Source organism: Rhinatrema bivittatum, chromosome 15 (assembly GCF_901001135.1).
Source record: "Rhinatrema bivittatum chromosome 15, aRhiBiv1.1, whole genome shotgun sequence".
Taxonomy (NCBI): domain Eukaryota; kingdom Metazoa; phylum Chordata; class Amphibia; order Gymnophiona; family Rhinatrematidae; genus Rhinatrema; species Rhinatrema bivittatum.
In genome coordinates, this window is record NC_042629.1 from 57,574,009 (window position 1) to 57,588,632 (window position 14,624).

At 48.4% G+C, this 14,624-nt stretch overlaps 1 protein-coding gene across 1 annotated transcript in view; it reads right to left on the reverse strand.

Annotated features, from left to right (window-relative positions):
• LOC115076501 (anoctamin-7-like) overlaps positions 1-14,624 on the reverse strand; it is a 72,064-nt gene that overhangs the window by 24,530 nt on the left and 32,910 nt on the right. Inside the window, exons 6-11 of the mRNA XM_029578043.1 lie at positions 14,265-14,322; positions 9,230-9,340; positions 5,055-5,220; positions 4,205-4,295; positions 1,666-1,762; positions 987-1,130 (exon numbers count right to left, since the gene is read on the reverse strand). Coding sequence (XP_029433903.1) covers positions 987-1,130; positions 1,666-1,762; positions 4,205-4,295; positions 5,055-5,220; positions 9,230-9,340; positions 14,265-14,322 — 667 coding nt within the window. The remainder of the gene's footprint in view (positions 1-986; positions 1,131-1,665; positions 1,763-4,204; positions 4,296-5,054; positions 5,221-9,229; positions 9,341-14,264; positions 14,323-14,624) is intronic.

Genomic DNA, 14,624 nt, shown 5'->3' on the forward strand with positions numbered 1-14,624 from the left:
ACCAGAGGGAGGAGAGAGGGAAGCGAGCGAGCGAGCATGTTAACCAGAAGGAGGAGAGAGGGAAGCGAGCGAGTATATTAACCAGAGGGAAGAGAGAGGGAAGGAGCGAGCATGTTAACCAGAGGGAGGAGAGACAGGCGGAGTGAGCGAGCATGTTAACCAGAGGGAGGAGAGGGGAGAGCGGGTGAGCATGTTAACCAGAAGGAGGAGAGAGAGAGGGACACGAGCGAGCATATTAACCAGAGGGAGGAGAGAGAGGGAGAGTGAGCGAGCATGCTAGAAATTTGTGGCACATCAGAGTAAGTTTAGATAACAGACTATCCTTTATGGGGAAAAAAACAAACAAGCCAGGGAGGTTTTCTCTTTGCAAGAGCAATAAACAGCACTGCTTTGATTAACAGGGAAAATGGAGCTGTAAGCAGCCAGCAACTCAACTCATACAGAAACAGGAAGTACATACACATACAGCAGTCCAGAAGCCTCAATAGCTGAAAACAGTAGAGTACTAGCTAAGTAAATCCAGTCCAGCACAGTGACATGGAATGCCCTTTCAATGCCAACTTTAGGTTTTAAGTTTCCTGTCCCGCTGAATGGATACATTTTAGCCAGGTAACTCATTAACTGGATGAAAAGAGGCAGGGAATGTTCGGGGATCATGGCCAAAACTTATCTGATTAGCACAGACATTCAGGACTAGTCAGATAAACTTAACCGAGTCTAGTCGGAGAAAATGCTATGCTAAACTTGCTAGGTTACGCTTACCAGGTAAATGAATCCGGATACATTCAGTGGAACACTTACCCAGGTATGTCCCGCTGAACATCTGGGCAAAGTTACTCAGGTATCATTCCTGCTCCCTCTCCCTGGCTTACTCAGTATGGACCACATTAGATTCTGAAGTGCTTTGCAAATTATTCAGTGTAAAACAGCCCCTGAAAAGGGATGACCGCCTCCAGCATTAAGAGAGTCCCGGGAGCGATGCCCACCTCTTCTTCCTGGAAGTCCATGCAGTCCCAGTGGTGTGCCAGGGTGGCGTTCTTTCTCTTCCAGTACTCCAGAAACGTCACAGCCCAGAAGGACATGAAGACACTAAAGTAAACGGTGCCGGGGTGATCGAACAGGTAACCCACCTGCAGCAAAAGGACAGAGAGTTACTGCCTCTGTCCCCGGTGCCACGGATCAGGCTCAGCCTCCGACTTTACCCCTCACTTTCTCCAGTCCTGCCTCAGGCAATTTTTTTTTTAATTCTAATACCACTTCTGCCCCCCCCCCCCCCCACTGAGAGGCAGCTCATCCTCTGTGAAGAAGTATTCCTTAACGCTACCAGGGACTCTGTCTGCCTCCAACCTCCGATCTTGACCTCTAGAACTTACTTGCCTCTTGTGCCGTATTTTTACCTATGAGGTATTTGAATGCCTGTCCCATAACCCCGTCCCCCCATCTCCCCTTTCTGCTCCAGAGAATTCATATGTACATCCTAAAGTCTCACCCCTTCGGAAGAGGCCTACACACATGCCTCTTCCCCAATGGCCTACGCTCTACGATAAAGTCAACAGTACTATTAGCACAATAAAAACCGTCACACAGCGGCAAATAATGCGCCACCCCCGCTCTGTGACCCCTGACTGAATGACTGGCTCCGAGCAGGGAAGGCAGCTGCCTTACCTTAGCCATTGGACAAATCTCGGAGATGTTCCACGTATCACACGTGTCACAGAGAGGGCACATCAAGTAGGTCCCACCACTGTCACAGATCTCCTTCCTGTCAGGGGAACAAACAAAAGCATCTTTATCAGGAAGACTGCACTACAGAGAGGGGAACACTGGGCTGGGTGGACTGGCGGGCTGTGGCGGGGTCAGGAGAAGGGACCGGAGGAAGTTCTGGGTGTCTGGAAAGGGAGGGAGGAAACGCTGGGTGTTTGGAAGAGTGCTGAGATTTTGTGCCAAAGGCTGGAAAAGGGAGCGGATATGGGAGTTGAAGGCTTGGGAAGAGATGGGAATACTGCGCTGGTATATAGAGAGGGTTGGGGTGCAGTGCTGGAGGATTGAGCGAAGTCCATGGAAGGGAGCGTGCATGGGGAGCAGTGCTGGGGAAAGGGGTGAGCACGGAGCGCTGTTCTGGCGGGGACAGACAGAGTGAATACGGCAGGCATTGTTAATGGGAAGCAGGTCACGGATGGAAGACGGTGCAGGAAAGGGGTAGGGTGAAGGTGGGATATAGTGTGGAGAGGTGAAAATGGGGCATGGGGCAGAAGATGGGATATAGCCTAGGAAGGAGGCAGGGTAAGAATCAGATGTGTGGCGGGGTAAGGATAGGATGTGGTGCTAGGAGGGTAGGTAGAAAATGGGATGCAGTACAGGAAGGGGGTAGGGTAAAGATGGGGGCAAAATGTTGGTCTGTGTGACTGGGTAGGAACAGGAAGTTGTGTTGGGAGACTGAGCAGTGTGGGGTTACGGTTTTTAGAACCACAGGGAAGCCCTTAAATGCTGCAGCCTGTAAGTGGAAGGTGAGATCCTGGGATGCACAGAGGGCACATAAAACGAAAGGCTGGATTTCAGAGCACGCCAGGGGATCAGATCCATTACATGGATTCCCAGGGCTGAAAATGCCAAAGTGTCCCTTACCATTGACTTTAGTGTTGCACAGATACTGGTAGGTGAGGTCATAGGAAGCAGGAATGCAGTGGTGGGTCTGGCACTGCCCAACAGGAGGTGTCTATCTGAAGAGAGCGGTTTGGTATGGCACAGCGCCTTCATTCCTGTCTCCTGTCCCGAGAGGGGGGATGGAGGAATGAAGGACCTTAGGATCAGGGAGAGGTCCGGGAATGGACTTCTGAGATATTCCGAGGAAGCAGTGGAGAGCTGTTGAGGAAGAGGGGAGTTAGTCTGGGGCAGTGGTTTGTGTGCCCTGAAGGAAGAGAGGACTCGCAGAGCTGCTGCATACAGGAGAACAGCAGCTCAGGAGCTTCTGAAGTTTATCAGGCGGGGTCTCTAATTTCCTTCTGAAGAGGAAGCTGTATCCAATTTGCAGGTATCGCCGGGGAAACGCAACTTTGCTATCATTATACAGTTGTTAATCGCCAATTGTACAAGCTATTGTAACTCTCTTTTTTTAACAGTATTTCACAGCGAACGGAGCCCTGGACTATCTGCATCACTTTGACCACTGGAAGCTCATTGCTGCATAATGACTCTCCTTATCCTCCCTTCCTCTGGCTTCTGCTAGATGCCTTGCACGAGACTTTGTGCATTCAGCTGCCACGCCTCACAACTATGGATCAAGACCTACGTCTTGACAATTCTCATCTCACCTCCTGCAATAAAACCGTGGCTGGGCCGTTCGGCCTCGCCTTCCTCGAGATTCTACTCACAATCTACCTCAAGTCTTTGCCATATCTGTATATTGGCTTTACCTTCATGTTTAATGTTCTTTCATTCTATTGTAATTTGTAAAGCAACTGTAATTGTAGCTTTCGTTAGAAATCTGATTGTAATCCACCATGAGACAAACTTAGCGAAATGTGAACTATTAAATGTTTATAAATAAAGCCTGAAAATGACCCCTTTTACCCAGCTACATTTGTGTGGATAAAATCCCTAACTGCAGAATTTAGCAGGACTAAGAGCACCCCCTAGGCACTGTTGGTGCTGTCACCCCCTAACCCCTTTCCCCCTCCCTGTGAGGTCAGACAACGAGGATTAGAAGGACTAATCTAGATTATCTATCTAGCAACCCCTGGCGTTGCTATGTTAGGTACCTTCTCCCTTTCTGTCCTATCCATCCATCAGCCCCTGGTGTCGCTCTCCATTCATGAAATGGTTTCTAGCTCCTCGCCTTGAGCCATCTTCATCCAGTGCGTGATGCCCATCTCTACCCATGAGGGGGCAGGTACCCTCTCCCCTTCTGCACTATCCATCCAATGCCCCCTGGCTCCCCCCCTCCTTCCTCCATGAAGCAGCAGGTACTTTCTTTCACTGCCCCCTCCTTCATGAGATCACGGAAACTGGCCCCACCTCCATTACTCATCCATCTCAAAAGACCTCATTAGGAACTAGGAGACAATCCTGATTCTCCTTCGTTCTTTGGAAGGCAGGCATAACTGAAAAAGAAACTCAATTAACCAATCTTCTGGATTATCTGCTGTTCATGATCCCTGGGGGGGAGTGGTGGGCTGCATTCCTCCATCTAGCAAAGGATACTTACGCCGGAGTATTTGTTCCCATGGTAACGAGGCCAGAGATGAACACAAAGGTACCTACAACTGCCGCCGGCAGCAACCAGGCCGTGTAAAACCCTAGAGACAGAGAGAGAGAGAGGAGGAGACAGAACAAGAGAGCGGGAGAGAGAGAAAAGGAACAAGAAAAGATGAGCAGAGGGAGAGAGAAAGAGAAAAAAAATCAAAAAAAGAACAAGAGAAAGAAAAGAAAGATAAGAGGGAGTAAGAGAAAGAGAAAAATAAAGAGAGAGACAGAGGATAAAGAGCAGGAGACAGGGAAAGAATGAGAAAAACAGTGGGAAATAGACAGCAAAAGAGGTTGAAAGAGCAGGAGGCAGGCAAAAAAATAAAAAAAGAGGGAAAAATGGAAACAGATCAAGAATGAAAGAAAGGTTAGAAATTTCCACAGAAACTGAGCTCTTAAACAATTTGATAGGGCGAAGACCCTACAGAAATGCATATGTGCATTTGAAACATATTGCAGAGAAGCCACACACATGAATTTCAATAGGAGACGACTGTGCTGATATTCAGTTCTTTAAATGCCGCCTAAGAATTTGCATCTTCTGTATTCCAAGTCCCACTGCCTCCTATCTTCAGCACCTCCCTGGACTTTGGAGCATGGAATTGTGCTGCTAGAGACATGTCAGGAAGGCAGGTAGGAGGCGGCACATGGGGATGCAGGACAGGAGGGGGATTACAGAGCTCACGCATCCAGTCCAAAGCTGGTACGTTAGGGGCACGGCAGTACAGGAGAGGATGACAGAGTCAGATCACTCTACTCACTCACGTCGGGGCAGAGCGTGGCGAAAGAGGATGGTAAAGGCAGGCACTCACCAAGCCACGCAAAGTAAAGAGCAATTTTTTCCCCAAAATATTCACGGATGTGGTCCAGGGGCTGGTACCGGTACCAGCAGCTCCAGCGAGCCCAATAATGTTGGAGCACCTGCCGTGGGTTTAGATCCTCCGATGGGACCTCATATTCTGGCATCTCGAAGGAGCCCTGGAGAAGAAGGCAGATAGTGACTGTGTGTCTCAGTTTTGTTTTCTTTTACTGTTTTCCCTCCAGGCTCCATCATCAGCTGCGGTCCATTTTTAAACCCTGCCCCCTCCTCCCCCTCCACAGTCTTCTCTGGTGAACTCTGAATTATACAGCTTATGCAGGCAGGCAGGGATAGCAAAGCTGCTTACCTGTAACCGGTGTTCTCCGCAGACAGCAGGACAAATCAACCACACCAGTGGGTGATGTCATTCTATAGCGCCGAGACAGAAAAGCTCTCTCAGAAAGCCCGAGGTGGTTTTCCGAGCAGCACAGGTGATCCCTCGCAGCCCATGCAAGTCTCCTCTGTCTTTGCTGCAAACTAACCTTCAACTCTTAAGGGGAAGAGGGCAGACCTGTCCTGCTGCCCATGGAGAACACCTGTTACAGGTAAGCAATTTTGCTTTCTCTGTGGACAAGCAGCACAGTAGTCAGTCACCCAAGCGGAGAACCCCCAAGGTGAGAGCTGCATGAAAAAGTGTGTTATATTCTTATGCGGTAGTGATAGGTGCAACCCATATTTTGAAGGGGCTGGGCAGAGAACTGAAGGAGCTAATTAAATAAGCTTTTGAGAACTGCTTGGTGAAAACTGCTGTCTTGCCATGAAACGTTTTCTAGGTAGCAATGAGCAGGGAAGGCGTGGACCGAAGACCAGGTGACTGCTTTGCAGGTATCTTCTAGGGAAGCGGAGCGAACACGGAGTAAAGAAGCTGTCGTGGCCCTGACCGGAGGGGCTTTTACCTTTACTTTGAAGACGTTGCTCCGATTGAGTAAAAAATGCAATCAGAAACCCTTGTGGAAAAGAGGTTTGTGTGTGACTGAGAAGCCTGGATTGAATGAAATGATTAGAACAAAGCTCTTTTGTAGTCCAGCGTATGAAGAGCCTGTTCACCCTTAGTGGTCTGTGGTCTCGGGAGAAATGTTTGCAGTACAATGGATTTGACTTGAGCGAAACTGGGAGACCACTTCTGACAGAAATCTAGGATGCATTTATAAAACTAGTCTGTTGAGGAAAATGTGGATATATATAGAGTGTGTGAGAGACTTAGTGCATGCAATTCGCTTACTTCTCATGCAGAAGTTACAGCCGTCAACACCAAAATCTTCCAAGAAAGGAATTTTGGTTCTGCTGGAGCTGGAGGCTCTCAGGGCGATTTCATGAGCTAAACTAGGAGTATGTTTGGATCCCAGGGAGGAGGAGGATCTTAACTGGAGGTGTAAGATGAGTTAGGCCTTTTGTGAATCTGGCAGTGGTCGGTTTCTGGGAAATAGGAATTCCTCTTGAATCCTTGTGGTATGCTCCTACAGCTCCAAGATGAACTCTGATCTTCAATGCTGAGTCACAAAGGCTTAAAGAAAGGGGTGGCCAACTCCAGTCCTCAAGAGCCATAAGTAGTTCTGGTTTTCAGGATATCCATAGTGAAGGCTCAGGAGAGAGATTTGCATGTACTGCCTCCACTGCATGCAAATATATTTCATGCATAACTTTTTTTTGTTTGTTTTATGATGTGTGAATGCATGTGTGTATGGTGATATGTGGTTTTATAGATATCGGATGGATATAATATTTGTATATTATTTTGAATTTCATATTTTTATTGGTTTTGTATAAATAAAATTGGCTTGTGTATGAGTTGATATATCACACTTTTTTTTTGGTTTGTGATATATGTGATATACTTTGTTAATTACCTTTTTTGTTAAAATGCTCTCAGTTGTGGCATGTGAGTAGTATATACTACAGAAAAATAATCAAAGATCAATATAGGATAGGTAAGTACTTAAAAGAGATTCTATATAACAATTCAATATATTACGGTCCGCAGTCTTGTGGCAGCTGCAAGTTCTTTATCACATGCTTGATCTTCTCTTCCCTTTATTTATCCCTTCCTTATTAACAGATATCAAAGGTTTGTCCATTAATCACCAGAGTTCTTCCCTGACGGACTCTTCCCAGTTTTCCATAATAAGAACAATCGGAGCAACATGCCATACTGGTTCAGACCAAGGGTCCATCAAGCCCAGCATCCTGTTTCCAACAGTGGCCAATCCAGGCCATAAGAACCTCGCAAGTACCCAAAAACTAAGTCTATTCCATGTAACCATTGCTAATGGCAGTGGCTATTCTCTAAGTGAACTTAATAGCAGGTAATGAACTCCTCCTCCAAGAACTTATCCAATCCTTTTTTAAACACAGCTATACTAACTGCACTAACCACATCCTCTGGCAACAAATTCCAGAGTTTAATTGTGCATTGAGTAAAAAAGAACTTTCTCCGATTAGTTTTAAATGTGCCACAGGCTAACTTCATGGAGTGCCCCCTAGTCTTTCTACTATCCGAAAGAGTAAATAACCGATTCACATCTACCCGTTCTAGACCTCTCATGATTTTAACACCTCTATCATATCCCCCCTCAGCCATCTCTTCTCCAAGCTGAACAGCCCTAACCTCTTCAGCCTTTCCTCATAGGGGAGCTGTTCCATCTCCTTTATCATTTTGGTTGCCCTTCTCTGTACCTTCTCCATCGCAATTTCTCTCTCTGCCTGGACTTTTGCTATTTTTCATTCCCACTTTCGCTTGCAAGCTTTTTTACTTTCTTCATCTATTTTCCTTATATTTTGCTTTGATGCTCTCCCTGCTCAGCCATTTAAGATTCTTCTGTGGGGGATTTCAGAGGTTACATGGATTTGGCTTTCCTCACACGCTGATTCTGCTGCTTCTTCTGTGCATTTTTTTTTTTTAATTGCAGCCAGATTGTATTTGGATTTTCCTCAAGATCATTTGCTTTGAATAGAATTTTAAATCCGTTCTGGAACGCTGCCTTTAAGGTGATGTTCTTGAGTCCTATTCTTTGTGGCATCATTTTTACTTTTTCTTTTAAATTATGGACTTGTATCGATACCGACTGGGTTGTGAGCCAATTTGCAGCCTGGCCCTGGTCTGCCTTCTTGCACTCCCTGTGCTATTTTTAAATCTGTTAATAATTATATACTCAAGTTGATTTTTAAATGTGCCATCTGGTGCTGGCGCTGATCCTCTTTGCTCAAACCATGTATCAATTATAAATGTTGGCGTTGGCTACAGAATTCTATTAACGTTGCTCCGTTTCATTCTTCTAGTCCAAATGATCCTGCAACGTCTGCATCCCACTTTAGCATTAAAGTCGCCTGGGCAGTCCAAGCCTGATGGCTGTGGCGCGTTCTGCCCTGTGAGCCAGAAGAGGATACTACAAAAACAAGCATTGACAGCCCCCAGGCAGACAGCAAACCAGCCGCTGCTCAACAGCGACACCTGTTGGTCAGAGTCAGGGTCCACGTTACCACACTCCCGAGGGAATCTCTCTGGGGAAGTTTATCTTTTAAAGCTGGAGCTGGCGGGGAGGGATGCAGGTGTGAACTAGCACACACACAGTTTTACCCACTCTGAATTGGGGAGGGGATTTTCAAACATGCTTTTTACACAGGCAAACATCAGTAAAAACTTCTGAAAATTGCCCTCATAGAGCGAGACAGTTTCCCTGTCCAGACTGATGGAAAGCCTGCAGATAAAAACACGCATAGGCTTTGCACCAGTGCGGACAGTTTTTGAAAATTGCCACCGCAGATCTTCTATCAGATCAGACCTCTATTGCGTGGTTAATGCAGAAGAGGATTTATTTTCAGGGCCTACTCGTCTAGATCTGCCGTGGTCTGCAGTACCAAGCCTACCTTCTTGGCTCTTTACTACGCACAGACTGTCTTCACCTTATAGAAATTATGTTTCATGCTTTATGAATTGATCGAGGTAGGGACATCAGCGTCAGGGAGAGGCTGGAGTTTGCATGGCACCCATAGAAGATACTACTCCTCTCTATAACACTTTAGGTTTAACCATTCTGAAAGCATGTGGGGGCGGGGGGTGGGAGAGGGCTTATCAGTTCATTCAGGTCGCATAACTATTCAGCACAGCTGGATTATGTGAAGAGCACCCACCTCGTGCAGAGGGAAGGCAGCCGAGTACACGCCCTCATTAAGCAGCCGCTCGATGCCGATCTCAGCGCGTTTCCGTTTCCCGTACACCGTGCAAGCCAGAATCTCATACACCTGACGGGAGAAGAGGGAGCAAGTGTCTCCAGAGTACTGACTTGAGTCTAGGATGCCAAGCAGCCCAGTTCCCGGGGTCAGGGGGGAGCAGAGTCTGGGCCAGTCCTGGTATTTCAGTCTGCACCCCAATGCATTGTGAGATTTGTAGGCCTGCAGCTGGTGCTGGCTCAGTGTCCCCTCTCTCTGCTGCTGCTCTCTCCCCTCCTTCCCTCGCTCCATCAACTGCTCTCCGTGCCTTCTATCCTTCAGGCACCATCGCTCTTCTCCCAGCCACCCCTGCTCTTTCCCATCTTTTCCTCCCCTAGCTGCTTCTGTTCCCTCCCACCATTGGTGCCAAAATGATGGCCTCCCTGCCTCACAGTCACGGCTCAGTCGCTCTCTTTCATGCAGAGGGAAGGGCAGGAAGGAAACTAGAGGACAGAGGCATAGTAAAAGCTTAGTGGGAGAGGAGCCTGAAGGAAACTAGGAGGGAAGAACCACATGGAGGAGACGGAGGAGAGGAGGGAAGAGGAATATGGAGATGGTTAGGGAAAGAAAAGAGGATGTGCGGGTGACCAGGAGAGATACAGAGGAAAGGAGAAAGAGGAACTAGGGAAGAAGACAAGCAGGAACGACTAGAAAGGCTTAAGCCGTGGAAGGGGAGAATCATACGGCTCTTATCCCTTAATGAAACGAACGATGTTGACATACATTTTATTTTATTTATTTATTTAGAACTTTTCTATACCGACGTTCATAAAACGCATCACATCGGCTTACATACAGCATCACATCGGCTTAACACAGAAGCAGAAAGCAAAGTTACAATAAAACTAAGAGGTGGAAGGAGACAGAGTTAGGCAGAGATAAGAGGGGTACCAGAGGGGTAGGGGGTGAAAGGGTCTGATGGCTTCATTATACAGAGGAATTTATACAGTGTTTGTAAAACAAAAAGGGTTATATACAAGGCTGATGCACCAGGTGAAAAATGCCGAGGATTATATACAAGGAATATATATACAGTGGTTATGTGGCAGAGGGGGCTGAACAGCGTCATCTACAATTCGGAGGGGAGGAGGGAAAGAAAGGGGGGGGGGGGCAATAGGAGGAAGAAGCTTCCTCCTAAGGGCTGTGGCTGAGAAAAGGCTATGTGAGGGCTTGTTTAGACAGCCAGGTTTTTAGTTGTTTTTTAAAGGTCTGAGTACAGTGTTCCAGGCGCAGATCTGGGGTCATGGAGTTCCATAGCTTGGGGCCTGATAAGGAGAAGACTCGTTCCTTGGTGGAGGTGAGGTGGAATAGCTTGGGGCATGGAGTGGGGATGGTGGAGGTGAGGTGGAATAGCTTGGGGCATGGAGTGGGGATGGTGGAGGTGAGGTGGAATAGCTTGGGGCATGGAGTGGGGATGGTGGAGGTGAGGTGGAATAGCTTGGGGCATGGAGTGGGGATGGTGGAGGTGAGGTGGAATAGCTTGGGGGATGGAGTGGGGATGGTGGAGGTGAGGTGGAATAGCTTGGGGCATGGAGTGGGGATGGTGGAGGTGAGGTGGAATAGCTTGGGGCATGGAGTGGGGATGGTGGAGGTGAGGTGGAATAGCTTGGGGCATGGAGTGGGGATGGTGGAGGTGAGGTGGAATAGCTTGGGGCATGGAGTGGGGATGGTGGAGGTGAGGTGGAATAGCTTGGGGCATGGAGTGGGGATGGTGGAGGTGAGGTGGAATAGCTTGGGGCATGGAGTGGGGATGGTGGAGGTGAGGTGGAATAGCTTGGGGGATGGAGTGGGGATGGTGGAGGTGAGGTGGAATAGCTTGGGGGATGGAGTGGGGATGGTGGAGGTGAGGTGGAATAGCTTGGGGCATGGAGTGGGGATGGTGGAGGTGAGGTGGAATAGCTTGGGGGATGGAGTGGGGATGGTGGAGGTGAGGTGGAATAACTTGGGGCATGGAGTGGGGATGGTGGAGGTGAGGTGGAATAGCTTGGGGCATGGAGTGGGGATGGTGGAGGTGAGGTGGAATAGCTTGGGGGATGGATCCTTTGTAGGCGGCCCTGGTGGGTCTGTTAGGTGCACTATAGTGTAAGGAGCCATTAAGCCAGTGAGTGTGCTGATTGTGCAGGGACTTGTGGATGATGGCGAGGCTCTTGTGGATTATTCTGAAGTGGATGGGGAGCCAGTGTAGGCCCTTGAGGATAGGGGTAATGTGCTCCTTTTTGCGGGCATTGGTGAGGATTCTGGCTGCAGTGTTTTGTAGCATTTGGAGGGGTTTGGGAGGCCAAGAAGGAGAGCATTGCAGTAATCGATTTTTGAGAACAGAGTGGTTTGGAGGATGGTCCGAAAGTCATTGAAGTGGAGGAGGAGTTTTAATTTCTTTAGAACAGGAAGTTCAAAGAAGCCGCCTTTTATAGTGGTGTTAATGAATTTTTGTTAGGTTCCACTGATCGTCCAGAGTGACGCCTAGGTCCCTTGCTTGTTGGGCGGTCGATGTTATTTGGGGTGGAGCGAGAGGTATATTTATTTTTTATTTATTTAGGTTTTTTATATACCGGCATTCATAATAAGATCACATCATGCCGGTTTACATATGAACAAGGTGTGCAGGATACAATAGAACTGGAACTAGTGCAGAGGAATTGCAGTTACAATGAACAAGGGTAATGGAACTGGGAGAAGAGAGAAAAAAGACAGTAGTAAGATAACATCATAAATAATTATTTACAGAACCAGTGTGGCTGCATTCTTTTAGTAGACGAGGTGAGATTTAGGAGGGTTCAGGGAAGGCTTGTTTAAATACCCAAGTTTTGAGTTATGGAGTTCCTTAGCATCGAACCTGAAATGGATTCAGGAGCTAAAGGAGACAAAAGTTAGGAAGTCGCTCATCATGACCGGGAATCACCACAAGAGGAGCTGAGGAAGGAAGCCGTGCAGAACAGGGGGAACCCTAATGCGATTCTGATGACCAAGGGGGACTTTACACTGAGGCACATAATTCAGTTCTTTCATTGTAAGGGAACCACCGGGCACATAAACAGAGACAGGAGGCGGTGAAGGGGTGGAAGACCCTGCAGGGGTCTTTGAGGTCCTTGCATCACGCTACAGAACTAATAAGGAGGTCCCTTTGCAAACAGCCCCTCCCCACCTCTGCGAGGGGGGGAAGTGCCAGGGGGCAGGGCTGGTGAAGTACACGGGGGATTTCATTTTGAAATCTCTGTACCCGCTCAGTACTCGGGGCTTCCCCATGGACCTGGCCTGCCTCCCTGGGGAGTTTCCCTGTGGGTATCAGCTGGCAGCCCTGGGGGTGGAGAGTGATTGTGACCTTGCAAGGACCGGGGGGGGGGGGGGGGGGCGGAGTTTTAAAATTGGCTTTCCCCAGGAGTCTTCCCCTTAGAAAGATTTTGGACAAAGCTCAAACCTTAATAGACCCTCCTGCATGGGATTTACTGGAGAAGAAGGTGGCAGGAGATCTCAGGTCAGGAAAGACTTATGGTGAAGACAGTTTTCCCCTGATCTTTTATATAAAATATGCAGATAAGACGGCATCTAAAGTGACAATCTTTGAAGGTTAGGGGAGTCCACACGGCAGAGGGTCTCCTCCTGCATGGTCAGACTGGCAGAAGGCAGCGTGGAATGGGCAGACTCCTGCTCCGTGCCTGAACTGGCAGGGTGCAGGGTGGGATGGGCTCTGAGGCAGCAGACACCTGCTGCGTGTCTGGACTGGCAGTGTGCAGCATGGGATGGATGCCGTGGCAGCAGACGCCTGCTGCGTGTCTGCACTGGCAGTGTGCAGCATGGGATGGATGACGTGGCAGCAGACGCCTGCTGCGTGTCTGCACTGGCAGTGTGCAGCATGGGATGGATGCCGTGGCAGCAGACGCCTGCTGCGTGTCTGCACTGGCAGTGTGCAGCATGGGATGGATGTCGTGGCAGCAGACGCCTGCTGCGTGTCTGCACTGGCAGTGTGCAGCATGGGATGGATGTCGTGGCAGCAGACGCCTGCTGCGTGTCTGCACTGGCAGTGTGCAGCATGGGATGGATGTCGTGGCAGCAGACGCCTGCTGCGTGTCTGCACTGGCAGTGTGCAGCATGGGATGGATGCCGTGGCAGCAGATGCCTTCTACATGTCTGGATTGGCAGGGTTGGATGGGCTCTGAGGCAGCAGATGCCTGCTCCGTGTCTGGACTGGCAGTGTGTAGCATGGGATGGATGCCGTGGCAGCAGATGCCTGCTGCATGTCTGCACTGGCAGTGTGTAGCATGGGATGGATGCCGCGGAGGCAGACTCCTCCTGCATGTCTAGAGTGCAGCTTGGGACAGGCTATTGTACAGGGCAGGAGAGATTGCAGGTGATTTGTTCAGGTTGGGGGCTGACTCCCTACTAACTTAAAGGAGATATTGCTGGTTAGACTAAGAAAAGTCTTCCACTCCAGTCACCCAGAGTAAAGACATCTTTCTGGAGGGAGGTGGGCTGAGTTGGGTAACATTGGAGAAAATTTATCTATGGATAAAAAGAAAACTGCCCAAACAACCTTCAGAGGGGTCGCCATTGTATCAATATGTGCTTTGGTACCGGTAGGACTGGTATTTTCTCTTGTAATAGAATTTCAAATCCATATGGTATGGAGAAAAGAGCAAGGTAGCAAGACACACAGGAAGGAAAAGAGTGCCAGGGAGCAAGACACTTGGGAAGGAGAACACTACAGAGCAGAGTGTGCCACAGAAAGGGACAGATGGGAAGGAGAATACTAAAAGAAGAGCGTGCTGACAAGAAAGGGACAGATGGGAAGGAGAAAGCTGCAGAGCAGAGAGTGCCACAGAAAGGGACAGATGGGAAGGAGAAAACTGCAGAGCAGAGAGTGCTGACGAGAGGCACAGGTGGGAAGGAAAAGTGGAGCCGAGAGCATCACAGAAAGATACTGGGGAGGGGGTCACTGAGGGTGATGGAGATTCTTACTCACGATTCTGTGCCTTTGTGTGTTAGTAAAGTAGGAGCTACAGCAATCACTGCCCAGAAACCTGCAGCAAAGAGAGAGCAGAAAAACTCATGAGACAAAATCAGTCACTGGTCCCTTCCTAGAGGGAATGTTATTGTATTGTTGGGGAGTTGGGATGAAGGTAAGAGTAATTTTTTAATATCATGATGCTTATTGTATATGGAACTGCTTGCCAGGGAAATTTATTGCATTACAGGGAGGGAGGGACCATTTTTTTAGCTTTGCAATGCGGCCCATCACTCTCCTAGTGAGAAAAGGGAGGGACAGATTGGTATTAGGGACTAATTATTATTGTATTTATTTTTTTATATTTGATGCACTGTT